We start from the raw sequence: 12,926 nt of genomic DNA, 5'->3' as shown, positions 1-12,926 counted from the left end.
GGACACTATTATTCTCACATGGATATGGGTTTGTATGATTTAATCAATCTGTTGGCGATCTACATCTATTTCTCAATAATTTTCGTAAAGTTGCAATAAATATGTTCTCTCAAGGATGACAATCCACCTTAGAAAACAGTTCACGTTATGATCTGTACAAAACGTTTAAAATTTTATTAGAGCCAGAAAAATATTTATTAGTTTTAACAAATAGTAACCTAAGAAATATATATAAATAAAAATACAGACTTGGCGTGTCAAAACTAATGATTAATTATGGACGGAATATATCACTTGAAAGAATACAAAGAATTTGTCCATTATGTAACTCTGCTATAGAAGACGAAATACATTTTACCTTTAAATGTCCTTATTATGCAGAAATACGAACTAAATATATACCAGAACGTTTCTAATCTAAGTTGAGTAGAATAGGGTTTGTTTCTATTTTGTCATCGGATGATGCCGACGTAATATTTAGATTATCTCTATTTGTAAAACATGGAATGGACCTAAGAAATAACTTGTTGAATGGGATTTCAGATTTACCTTACTCTAACAGGTCTTCCTTATTACCACCAATTGTTAAATGAATGTTATATTTTTATCATTTCCACTGTATCTACTAATCGGTATATTATCAACCAGTGTAATAATGTAAACTTGTATATGGGCTGATGGCCTTTGATACAACAAAACACCTTTGACTTTGACAGGGTTGAACCCACTAGGACTTGAAATTGCCTGTCTGTTACAAACTGTGATAAACGACCCCTTAAACCAAAATCATGTACATCCTTTAAAATGCCATGCTTCCGGGTGGTATCGTATGCTTCCTCGAGATCAAAGAATATCGATACTGCATGTTGTTTAGTTACTGTAGCATTTGTAGCATTTCTAACAAAGAATTCTAAACGTTAGTCCAAAAGAAAACTATGATTTGGGGTCAAATTTGGTTTAAATATCTAATGTTATTGTAAGCATGGATCCAAGGTTTCAGTATGTCACTGCATCTTGTGGAACCCACACCTGCTATTCACAGGTGCTGTGTACTTGTGAATGAACGTTCCATGATTTGGCAAACTGGTTGATTGGTGCCATGTAAACCTTTCTATTTTTATGGTCACTCATGTATCAAAAGCATAAAGTTAGATTACAGGGGCTGTTTGCCTGAAGAGATGTTACCATATTGTTATCTATCCAGTTTTTATCCAACAATATTTTGAGGCTCAAACCACGTTTACACGTGCCGCCATTGGTTTGATGTTCTGTACACAGTGTAATACAACGAGAACAACATACAACTTATATTACATTTAATACGATGCAATGGCGGTGGTGATAGCACTGCTGTCTGATTTACAGTTATGGACGGAGATTACGTAGCTTTCATCATCGGCTGCACGAGTTTGATGTCCCGGTACACTAACACCATTTACCTAAAGGCTGACAGTTTTTTTAGCATGCTGGATTGAAAAGTTGAAAGGATTGGCATAATATTTTCCATTCAGACTGGCACTCTCCACAAAGCCAATTATGTAGCGATTAGCAATGGGTTGGATACATCACCAATGGTATGTGTCAACTGAGATATGGGGATGCTGTTGTCCTTGACCTCAGACTTGGAGTTGTTCTGAAACAAGGGGGCTAGGATCAGAGCCGGATTGACTTTGAGTTTACAAACTTTACGGTAATCATCTAGAAGTTCGATGGTATACTCTTGGTTTGCGTTTCCACTCATCAGACAGAAGATGGATGAAACAGGAGTGTATAGCTTAAGAGATACATTTTAGACAGGATAAAATGACAACAGTACAGATATTGCACTAGTGAGTGAGTTTAGTTTTACGCCGCACTCAGCAATATCCCAGCTATATGGCGGCGGTCTGTAAATAATCGAGTCTGGACCAGACAATCCAGTGATCAACAGCATGAGCATCGATCTGAGCAATTGGGAACCGATGACATGTGTCAACCAAGTCAGCGAAACTGACCACCCGATCCCGTTAGTCGCCTCTTACGACAAGCATAGTCGCCTTTTATGGCAAGCACATGGGTTGCTGAAGACCTATTCTACCCCGGATCTTCACAGGTCAGATATTGCACTAAGTGGTGTTTCTATGGAAACCGCAAAAAAATTAATAATAGACAGGTCTAACCCACACAAGGCACATCTAGGGATCATGACTGACATGTGTTTCAAGATTGGTGAAGCTAGCATGTATAGTTTGGGAGATATGCTTCGGACACATTTCGAGCCGGACGGGCGGACGAATAGACGATGTAAAGCGGGGGTATAATAATCAAAACTGATAATAAAACTATGAAAAGTGAAACATTAGAGAGCAGGTTAAAGTGATTGAGAGAAGCTTCCGTAAAATGGCATTTGCAGCCCAGTGAGTTTGGCAAACATCATTTCGAGAGTGAACATACATAGTTCGGCACTTACTATATAGGCTAGCACGTTTTCCCATTCTCAGATATTGTAGGTGCAAGATTTAAGAGCCCGCACTGTTTGCATCACCTCCGATGATTCTCTGTAATATAATTGAACAATTTTTAGTACAAAAATAACTTTTCATTTAGCTAAAACTTTTGTTCGATTAGTATTGTGTCAAGTTACTTTTCGTGGTGCTATTAACTTATAACAATATACAATTAAGTTCAGAATTTTCAATCTCACTCAGTAATATGCACATATTTATTTATATCCACATATTTAACCGGAATTATCGAAAAGGAACTTTAACAAGCTTGTCAAACTTCTAAACTTTTTAATCTAAAATAATTCCTATCTGTAAGTGCTACAAATTATAGAGCCTTTGATATATGCTACAAATTGAAACTTTCGCTATGAAAATAAACATTTTATGGCGTGAGGTTTTACCTACAATTAATACATTAATGTATAATATATTATATGCAACATTTGATGAATTCAAATTACTCGATGTGAAAATATATCGAAGATTAACATAGTTACTATTCATCAGTACATCAGTATTGATTAGTAAGATGATTAACACCGTGTTTAACGTGTGTGTGTGTGTGTGTGTGTGTGTATATATATAGAGAGAGTTTCATAGGAACACTACGTGATTTGTAGAAATCCAAAGGGATGACTGACTGACTGAGTTTGGTTTTACGCCGCTTTTAGCAATATTCCAGCAACATCACGGCGAGGGACACCAGAAATGGGCTTCACACATTGTACCCATCTGGGGATTCGAACTCGGGATGATATTCGGATAAAAGCAAAAGTAACATTAAGCAGTTTTGACATCAAATAACATACTGACATCACTTTCATTGACACGACAATCTACCACGTGACAAAATATGTTCATTTCAATCCTCAACTACAACAGCGACGTTTTAGCATTGTTACTTGAGCCTTGCAATATTGCACATAGACACTGGCAGAGACTTTTGGAAACCAGTAACTTTGAAGGCATATCAAAGACAAATGCCGCATATAACACTCATGAATATTCATGATTTCTGTGCACTTAAGACCATTGTGCGTTTAAGGGCACGTATGACACGTTGAAACTTGTCCTGGTTTTGAAAATAGGTGACTTCAAAGACAGGAGTAGCTATGAAGTTTACATCAAAGTCAAATTGTATTACTATTGTATATAATAAAACAGCTTACCTTACGTATATAATCGAACTCTGATGAGATTAAATAATTCCCACACTTCAGATCTTCTCAATACAAATATTCTTTGACCGTGAGCTAGTAAGGTCCAACTATTATGTCTCGATAAATACCTAAAATATAATAGCTTAGATTTTCGAATAATAATTTGCTTGAAACTCGGTTTGAAATAAGTTCTTAATCAGCTTAAATATATCAATAGACACCCTAGATATAAACAATATATCATTTTTCAGACTTTCTTTCGTGCCTTCTGGCTATCAAAAATATTTCTTGCAAACATCCACTTTTAATCGAAATAATTGAATTGTATAATGATCTTGCTACTGCTACTTCCTCTGTTGATTACCAAGCCATGTTGGAATATCTGGGCACACAATGGCTGGTCTTGCTGCTAAGGCAGCACTCAACAAATTTGTGAGACCACTTCTCATTCTACTCTGATTACAAAACTATCATTAAATAGTCGTTATCCGACTCTACTACTACAGATGAGACAGATAACAGCAATACAAGTTGTGACAACAGCAGATAAGGGTGTGACAAACAGTTGGTGGAACAGCGCCGCCATGCATTTCAGGTGCAGCTCAACACAGCCGGGTGAGAGACCCCTACTAGTCAGGAAGCAGCCGGCGCTGTTCCACCAGCCGTTTGTCACCCCTCTGTGTGGAGCGTGAAAATGGAACAATATTACATGATAGTTTCTTAAACAACATTTTCTATGATCGATCGTAAAACGTCAGATTTCAGATCCTTTTGGGTACGGAGGTTTCAGGACCATGTGTCTTATTTATGTTTTGTGAACTTATCCCTATATCGAGTTATTTAATCATTCATCGTTCTCATTTGAACCCATACGGACTGTATCAAAGCAATAAATGCCCTTAATGTTTAAAGATCTGCTGCCGATGATAAGTTAATTGTTGAAATTTTCAAGTATTCTTCTGATATTATAGTTCCATATTTAACAGTTTTATTCGACATGATCTGTGTGTTTCCCGCTCAGTGATCGGTTGGTCTTATTGTCCCTATTCATAAAAGGTGATTCAGTTTCAAATTATAGAGGATTTTCTATCCTCAGTATATTTAGTAAACGTATATTGCAGTTATTAACGATAGACTTAAGCGTGAAGCTTATGTTAAAATATCCGAGGCAAAGGCAGGGATTAGAACAGGTTATTCAACTGTCGACAACATCTGTATTCTTCATTCTATAACACGGAGAATTCTATCGAATAACGGTAAATTGTATTCTTCTTCGTCGACTTCTCGAGAGCATTTGATTTGGTAAATAGGTCGAAATTATGGTTAAGTTTGCAACAGAAAGGATTGATACCCAAGATGTTAGTTTGCATCAAATCCATCTATAGTTGTGTTTAATCTTGTGTTAAAGTCAATAATTCTTTTTCACAGATGTTTGATTGTAATACTGGAGTTCGTCAAGGCTGTGCCTTGCGTCCCTTCTTGTAATTAATTTTTATAAACGATTAAGCTGATAGTATAGGATCGTTGTGTTACCCGGGCACACAGTTATATCCAGAAATAACTCAGTTGTTTCTCCTTCTATTTGCTGATGACGTTATTCTATTCTCTGACACCATCTATGGGCTTCAAAAACGTATTAATGTTCTTGAACAGCATTGCAAGGAATATGTTCTACAGGTGAGCTTAGAAAAAATCCAAAACTGTTGTGTTTAGAAATGGTAGCACCCTTAGTAAGCACGAAAAATGGTATGTAGGAGGTAAATTAATTTACTGTGTTTCTTCAAATAGATATTTGGGAATAGTATTTTCACAAATATTGTCATGATATAAACCTTTTGAGAACTCTACTTTACAATCCAAAAAGGCTTTGTTTTGTATTTTGAAAAATTTAACAAAATTTGAGCACATGAAATGTGACTGACTGACTGACTGAGTTTGGTTTTACGCCGCTTTTAGCAATATTCCAGCAACATCACGGCGGGGGACACCAGAAATGGGCTTCACACATTGTACCCATGTGGGGATTCGAACCCGGGTCTTCGGCGTGACATGAAATGTGAAGTCTCCTTCAGGATTTGAGACAATAAAGTAATGCCTATGTTGCTTTATGGTGCATTGTATGGGGTCTAGACCCTGATTCTAATTCATCTATTGAAATAGTTCATAACTTAGCCTGTAAATATCTATTCTGTGTTAAACTATGTACCCCACCCACGTTGTACGTGTTTGCCTACAAACGCTGTATTATGTATTGGTACAAACTTGTAAATATGCCTTCTACACGTTTTCTTAAGAAATGTTATAATTTATTATTGCTAGATTAGATGATTCAAATGGTAAATTAACTGGGTATCAAGACTGAAAACCTTATTGCACACAATGGGTTTGGGATGCGTATCGGAAAATCAATTTATTCCTAACAAAAACCCTTTTTATTTATGAATTCATTTGTACAGCCCAAAACATATATTTACAGGAATGGCATTCCTCGCTGTCTAATGGCTCAAAAACTTCATTCTATTCTCAATGTAAATTTATTTTTGGTGTTGAATCATATCTTCGTATGAATCTCGTATTGCCTTGGCTATTTTCAGGTGAAGTTCACACCAACTGAATAAAGAAACTGGTAGGCATATAAAAAAAACAAAAAGCTTAAGATTGTGTGAAATGTGTTCCTGTTACTATGTAGAAAATGAGTACCATTTCTTATTGATATGTACTGCTTATGATGATTTACATAAACGTTTTATCCCAGGTGATATTTCCACCCATCCAACCTTATGTAAATGTTCACTTTCTATGCTAACAATCGTCGTCGCTGCTAAAGTATAATGATGTATCATATGCCGATGGCCTACCTTCACATTAATAAAGAATTGATTGAAATAAATTAAGGCAGTCAAATTGTTTATACATAATATGATTCAAATGGATAAGATTGTTATACGAAATACGCATTTGGTGCATTTATCCGTCTTATGGAATTATGTAACAGAAGTTCAGTTTTGAATCCAACTCTTGTCGTGGCTCTGCGATACGTCATTGCTGTGGTGCGAGTCACGAAAACACAGACTGTGACAAAGAGTTAAGTGAGCAAAAACTTCTGGCCCACATGATGCCTCCTTCAAATCCTGCCCTGTATGACAAATGAATATTTTGAAAATTTTGAAACTGAAATGTGAATGAACAAATCATGCCTTGAAGCCATTTAGCTATTTACACATAACGTCTCACACCCATGAAATATTGTATTCTCTGCTACAGTCACTCGCTCTATACCAACATCCTACGATACATATCAGACTTTACATGGGTCAGGTCAGAAACAAACATTACTTCAGCTTCAGTCATACCACCAACATCCCAGTCTCTTAATCTATAACTGGATCTAAGACTGAGACACCATCACAAACGTCTGACAAAACATCCGAAACAAAATAGAAAGGGAAAACATATAGGAAACAAACACCCTTCGTCCCTTCAATTTGAGAGGTTGCTATACAGAATCCATTTGGACCTAAACGTGGCATTTACACTGTCACAGAACACGCTTATCCTCCTTACATTCACTAGACAGACATCTCCAGTTAAGCCAACACGCCACAATTGGCCTATACAGAGCTATGGAATTCCAAAGGACTTAAAAAATAACTGCAACGAACTACAAACTTTGATGGATTTTCAACTGCCAGCATTATGTCTCCAAAATACTTATCTAAAAACTACAGACACTTTTGATTTAAGACAGCACAGTGATTATCATTCCTTTTCTCGTCCAGGAGATAAAGCAGCTGGAGGTGCTTCCTTTTGGTACAGCGGTGAATCATACATGACACTCTTTTTCTTAATACGAATCATCAAATTGTTGCTAGACGTTTGATATTTGAGAGTTGGATCAACAAAATCTGTATGATCAGGTTCCTAAGCCATGATGAACTATGTGGAAGTGATCACTTCCCTACCATTCTCATACCTATCATCCCTGGTGATGATCCATCTGTATCAAGAAGGAACTTCACCAAGGCTAACCTAACTAATCAGTGGAAAAGTGAAGCACGTCCTTTTAAGGAACAATGACGTTCCTGTACATTTGTTTTGTTTATACTTTAAGACATTGTTGACGAAACAATACCTCTGCAACTGCACATATTTGAAAACCATGATGTAATGATGAACACAAACAGGCCAGAAAAATGTAGAAAGAAAGCAGAAAATTATTTTTGCTGACACCCTTCAGTCGATAATTTGGTGAAGCTAAAATTTCAATATCTCAGTGCTCGATGTTCATTTAAACAGAATATGCGTCAGTCTTGGAGAAACTATGTTCTCATACACCAGTTTCAAAGGTGGGGAACATGATACAAATAAAAAAACCAAAGGTTCAAAATCTACTGTTCACCATCTGAAGGACAGTGACAATTTATAACCTAAACAAGCTGCCATTGCAAATAAACTTGACGAAACTATAGCCAAACATTCTTCAGCAACAAATTGTGTCCCTTAGTTTCAGAAGTATTAGAAACAACAAGAGACGGAAAGGATAAATTTCAACTCAGGCAATGGTGATGACTATAATGAACTGTTTTCATTACATGAGCTACATACTGCCCTTGAGCAAGCTCATGATACAGCGCCATAAATTCTATATATGAGCTTTTCCATTTTCGTGGCATAATGCCAGAGTAATGCCCAAAGTAAGAAACTGCCATCAAAATTGGAACACACCTCAATCTGTATACGTCACAGATGGTATATATATATATATACACTACCATCACCTCAGTCAGATAGACAGACCTTAGACGTCTGTGGTGTGAAGTACTGTAGCGGAGGGACAGATTGTGATCAGCAACATTCTAACTCTGTCCGAGGCTCCATCTCTTCTGCAATATTCATCAGGACATCTTAGTTTCCAAATAGTGTCACATTCCCACTTCCCACATTCCCATTATCTCAAGAACAACCCAAGAGGACCTCAAGAAACGGACGACTCAAAGGCTTCTCCGCATTTAATCTTACATTTAATAGAAATGGCAGCTATAAGAGGCAGATTTATAAACATTGTTCGCTCCTTCTCAATGTCCCTGACGGGGAGAAGGGAGCGTCCTGGATCAAAGGAGTGTCGTCTTCTAGCATGTGGCCCAAGAGATGTAACTGAAGCCCTCAAGCAAACCTTCCAGACAGAAACAGACATGGCATCAGCGTCACTGAACACCCTCAGCATGAGCAGACTTCAGGGCCTGGTAGCTGGGATAAATCGACTTTCTGTGATCATGAGTGATGCTTTTATCCTCGTCTTCTACATGGACGATGAAGACTGCTTCCAGACCATCTCAGCATTCAGAGAACGTATAATTGAACTGAAGGGAGAGGACGTGCCATTACTGGTTGTTGGCTACAACCGAGCCACGTCTTCTCCACGGATCATGGGTCCAGAGACCGCAGACTGCCTTGTTACAATCGAGTGGGGTTTGAGCTACAAGGAAGCATCCGCCGGCAATCCAGGAGATCTGAAAGAGGTGTTAAAAGAGATGTTCAATATTATCGGAGCTAAGCAGTCAATGCAAAGGGCAGCAGACCGCAGAATGACCAGTGTCTGATGTGTTTGGGCCTCTGTGGTGGTTCGAAAACCCTTTTAAAAATTACAACATTGATAAGTGTTTGATAAGGAAATGTCTCATCTAAGATAATTATAAGACAACACTTGTAGGAGTTTACCCAACTACAAAGCTTACATGCGCATGAACAGCTGCCACGATATTGATGGGATTTGAAATGTTCATAATGACAGTGATGATCACGTTGCCACTCTGTCTTTTTATTCGACTGGTTTCACAATATTGTGTCATTACATGAAGTGTTTGATCTTTTATTGCCCTTTTATATATTGACCTACCTACTGTGTTGAATGAAGGCAGTCAAATTGTTTATACATAATATGCTTCAAATAGATAAGATTGCTATACGAAATACGCATTTGGTTCATTTATCCGTCGGTGTAAATCCAACTAGGGTCTATGCAGGTAGCAAAAGAACTGTAAGTCCCCATGGTTCCTAGTATGGTGATCTACCTTCAGTTGTTGGTGACCTATAGCCTGTTTTTATGTTGTATTGTCTTCGTAAATAAAATAGTTTTACATTTACATGCCAGTTTTAGACTCCATCTGTGATTTTACAGTCCTTTGATGACTGATTATTCAGCAACTTATATTTATTGTGTATGTAAAACCTTTCTCGTCACTATATGGCTGAAATATTGCCGAGGTGACGTTAAATTTTAACTCACTCACTCATTTATCCGTCTTATGGACTTATTTCTTTGACATACGTCAAGGGTGGGCTGGGCTGCATGAGTCTTTTAGAGGCCATCAATCAAATACAGGCCCCAGCACATGCTATTGAGATGTGTATAGTTACCACAATCAGCAGCAGCAGCAGCAGTAGCAGTGCTGAGGAGTAAGAATGTCAACTGACCAGAAATAAGTTCAGCTCCGTGAAAAGGACATCAATTCATAGAAGGATCATCAGCTCACTGTGATTCACAGAAACCTCAAAAGCTGCTACATTCCTCACAAAATCTTAACGGTCCCATTTGTAGAATTTTGTAGACGCCATGAGACAAAGCGATTGTAACACGAGTGGCTAATGGAACCGAATGTATCATATGAACATCTGTTGTATGTTAGACTTTTGATGGGTAGTATAGATCGGGTTGTGCCATTCTGCACAAGAATGATCAATCTACACATATGCTACTCCATAGAAGTGAAGAAAACGTCATTTTTCTGATAAATCGTGTTTATCTGTCATGGTCACGAAAGATTAAATGTTGTCATACAAAAACCTGATTGTTCTTCTACTGATTGTGTGTGGTATATTATCCAATCGTTCAGTACATAATCAACTAGGTAGAAAAAAACAAAATGAAAACGCTGATTTCCGCATATGGTGTATTCTCGCCATACCGACTTTTGTAGGCATGGTTATTCTCGCCAAAGCGGCAAGCAAATGATGACGTGACTACACAGATCGGATATGACCTTTCTTGACAGTCGTATATGAGTCATTCTCTAAATTCGTGCATATTTATGTTATATGTTTGTACCCGACAAACTTAAGTCAAAATCCAAAAAATAAAATTATGGTAACTAATTTATCTCAGTTTATTCTACACTTTACAATAACAAAATTGAGGAAAAAATATTTTATATTTATTTTGAACCCCCAAAACCACCCAATTTTACTAAATTTTCATGTGCCACAACTCCAGTGGCCGATGTGCAATTCGAATTTTTATTGTCTTTTTCATCTTTTCCAAAGGAAATTTTTTAACATATCATAATTAATGATGTTACAGCTACATGCTTGGCGTGGTTTTGGCCCTTTTTGTATGGAAAAACATTTTGTAAAAAAAGGTCAAACTTTGTTACAAGGTTTGATGTCACTACCGTAACATCATCCCAAAAATTGCAATATTGATTACTCCCTGTACTATCTTCTAATTCTACTTCATGTTTGCAAGCATAGCAGTGAGGAAAAATGGCAGTGAAACAATGACACAATAAAAAATCATATTTGCTGAATTTTATCACAAAAAAAGGTGTGTACAAAATGATATCTGAGATTTTTGCATGTCCTTACCGTTACGGTGGTTACCGCTGAAACCAAATAATTTTGTGAAGCCAAACAATGCCAAGTACCTTAGACAGTAGGGGAAATCATTTGAAACCATGTGCTCAGTAAACTTTGGGGACCAGTTATTGTTTTAAAACTGATATTATTAGTGGCTGTCACTATCATTACGGTCACTGCTGTTATCATAGGTTTTGTTACGGTAAGGACAGATTTTGTGACGGCAGTGCCATTTTTCTAGTTTAATGTTGATTGTATCTAAATTTTCAATTCAAAGATTTCAAATGTTTTGGAATCTTATTTAATATAAAAACATTGTATCAAATGAATAAATATAATAAGCATATAAGTATGATGTTTTTGTTACGGTAAGGACAGGGAAGTGTAACGGCTGTGAAAAGAAGAAAATGGCTGTGATAGGGCCGTTACGGTAGTGACATTACATACCACCACAATGTCACTGCCGTAACATGCAGTCTTTACCTGATTTTTACATGACAGGGACACCGTTAAGTAAATCTTTTGCCTATTACATATTCTTCAAACATTCTTAAATATCTGATTGACACATTTCATCAAATTATCTTTTAAAGTAACCATATAAAACTGGCTATTATTAAAACTGTCACTGCCGTTATTGTGTCACTACCCTAACAATTAATTCCAATGTCAATGCCATAACAATATTATTTTCCTTATTTAATTAAAATTGATTTATCTGTTTATGTCTGGAATTTGTAGTGCAGTTATGTTTGGTAGTAGAGCTTCAAGTAAGCATAATATAATTCATATTCTCATTTTAAATTTTTCGCTACATATTACTTTACATAAGCAAAACAGAAATGAAAGAATTTTTGTGACTTGTCGGCCCCTTTTAAGTAATAGATATAAAATTTCTCATTAGCCATGTTATATTGTAAAACTAGATAGTTTAATATATATGTACATTAAATAACTATCATCTTTGGAGTTTTTCTTTTCTAAATGACGTTACAAATTTCATAACGGTAGTGACGCAATTTCATGACATTTCTAATAAAAAGGGTAAAATATGAAAAATGAAACGTCGTTAAGCTTGCATAATTTATCGTTTTTATATCAGAATACTATGAACGTAATCAACCACATTTCAAAGTAAAACAAGAAAACAAAATTTACAATTTTTGCCTACATGAAATATGCACGAATTTTGAGAATGACTCATATATAAAGTACATATAAACTAGAATGTTCAATATCATCTGACATCTATCACACGTGATAAATGTTGCCATAGCAATGTGGAGTATAAAGTATCTGTCAGTTGTCAGATCACCTGTACTTGCACGTTCCATGTGACGCAGTTTCTTGCTGATGACAAACATCGCTCAGTATTTAAATATGAGAGATGAACGGTTCTCAACCTTTGATTTAGTTGAATTGTAGAGGATTTAAAACAAATTTTAATGATCTACAAATATTATCCAGGAAGTTAAACAACCAGCATTCTGTCTGTAGGAAACATATTTACAGCAGACAGACAAAATTATCTTAACTGACTATAAATTGGGCAGCCTGTTTGCCATGGGTTGCGCCCCGGTGTCGGTAGAGTACGGGATTCTGGTGGTTGAGGGCACTGGTTTCAGAAATAGCGTTCCTTTGGTCAATA

General features: G+C 36.6%; 1 protein-coding gene across 1 annotated transcript; it reads left to right on the top strand.

Annotated features, from left to right (window-relative positions):
* Positions 1–8,676: 8,676 nt before the first annotated feature.
* LOC124257818 (GTP-binding protein Di-Ras1-like) lies at positions 8,677–9,246 on the top strand. The gene has a single exon (XM_046691958.1). The coding sequence runs from the start codon at positions 8,677–8,679 to the stop codon at positions 9,244–9,246; it is 570 nt and encodes a 189-aa protein (XP_046547914.1).
* The last annotated feature ends 3,680 nt before the right edge of the window (positions 9,247–12,926 follow it).

Source organism: Haliotis rubra, unplaced genomic scaffold (genome assembly GCF_003918875.1).
Source record: "Haliotis rubra isolate DU_JTF1 unplaced genomic scaffold, ASM391887v1 Scf674, whole genome shotgun sequence".
Lineage (NCBI taxonomy): Eukaryota > Metazoa > Mollusca > Gastropoda > Lepetellida > Haliotidae > Haliotis > Haliotis rubra.
The sequence above is the reverse complement of the archived record's forward strand: the minus strand, read 5'-3'. Positions and strand labels throughout refer to the sequence as shown.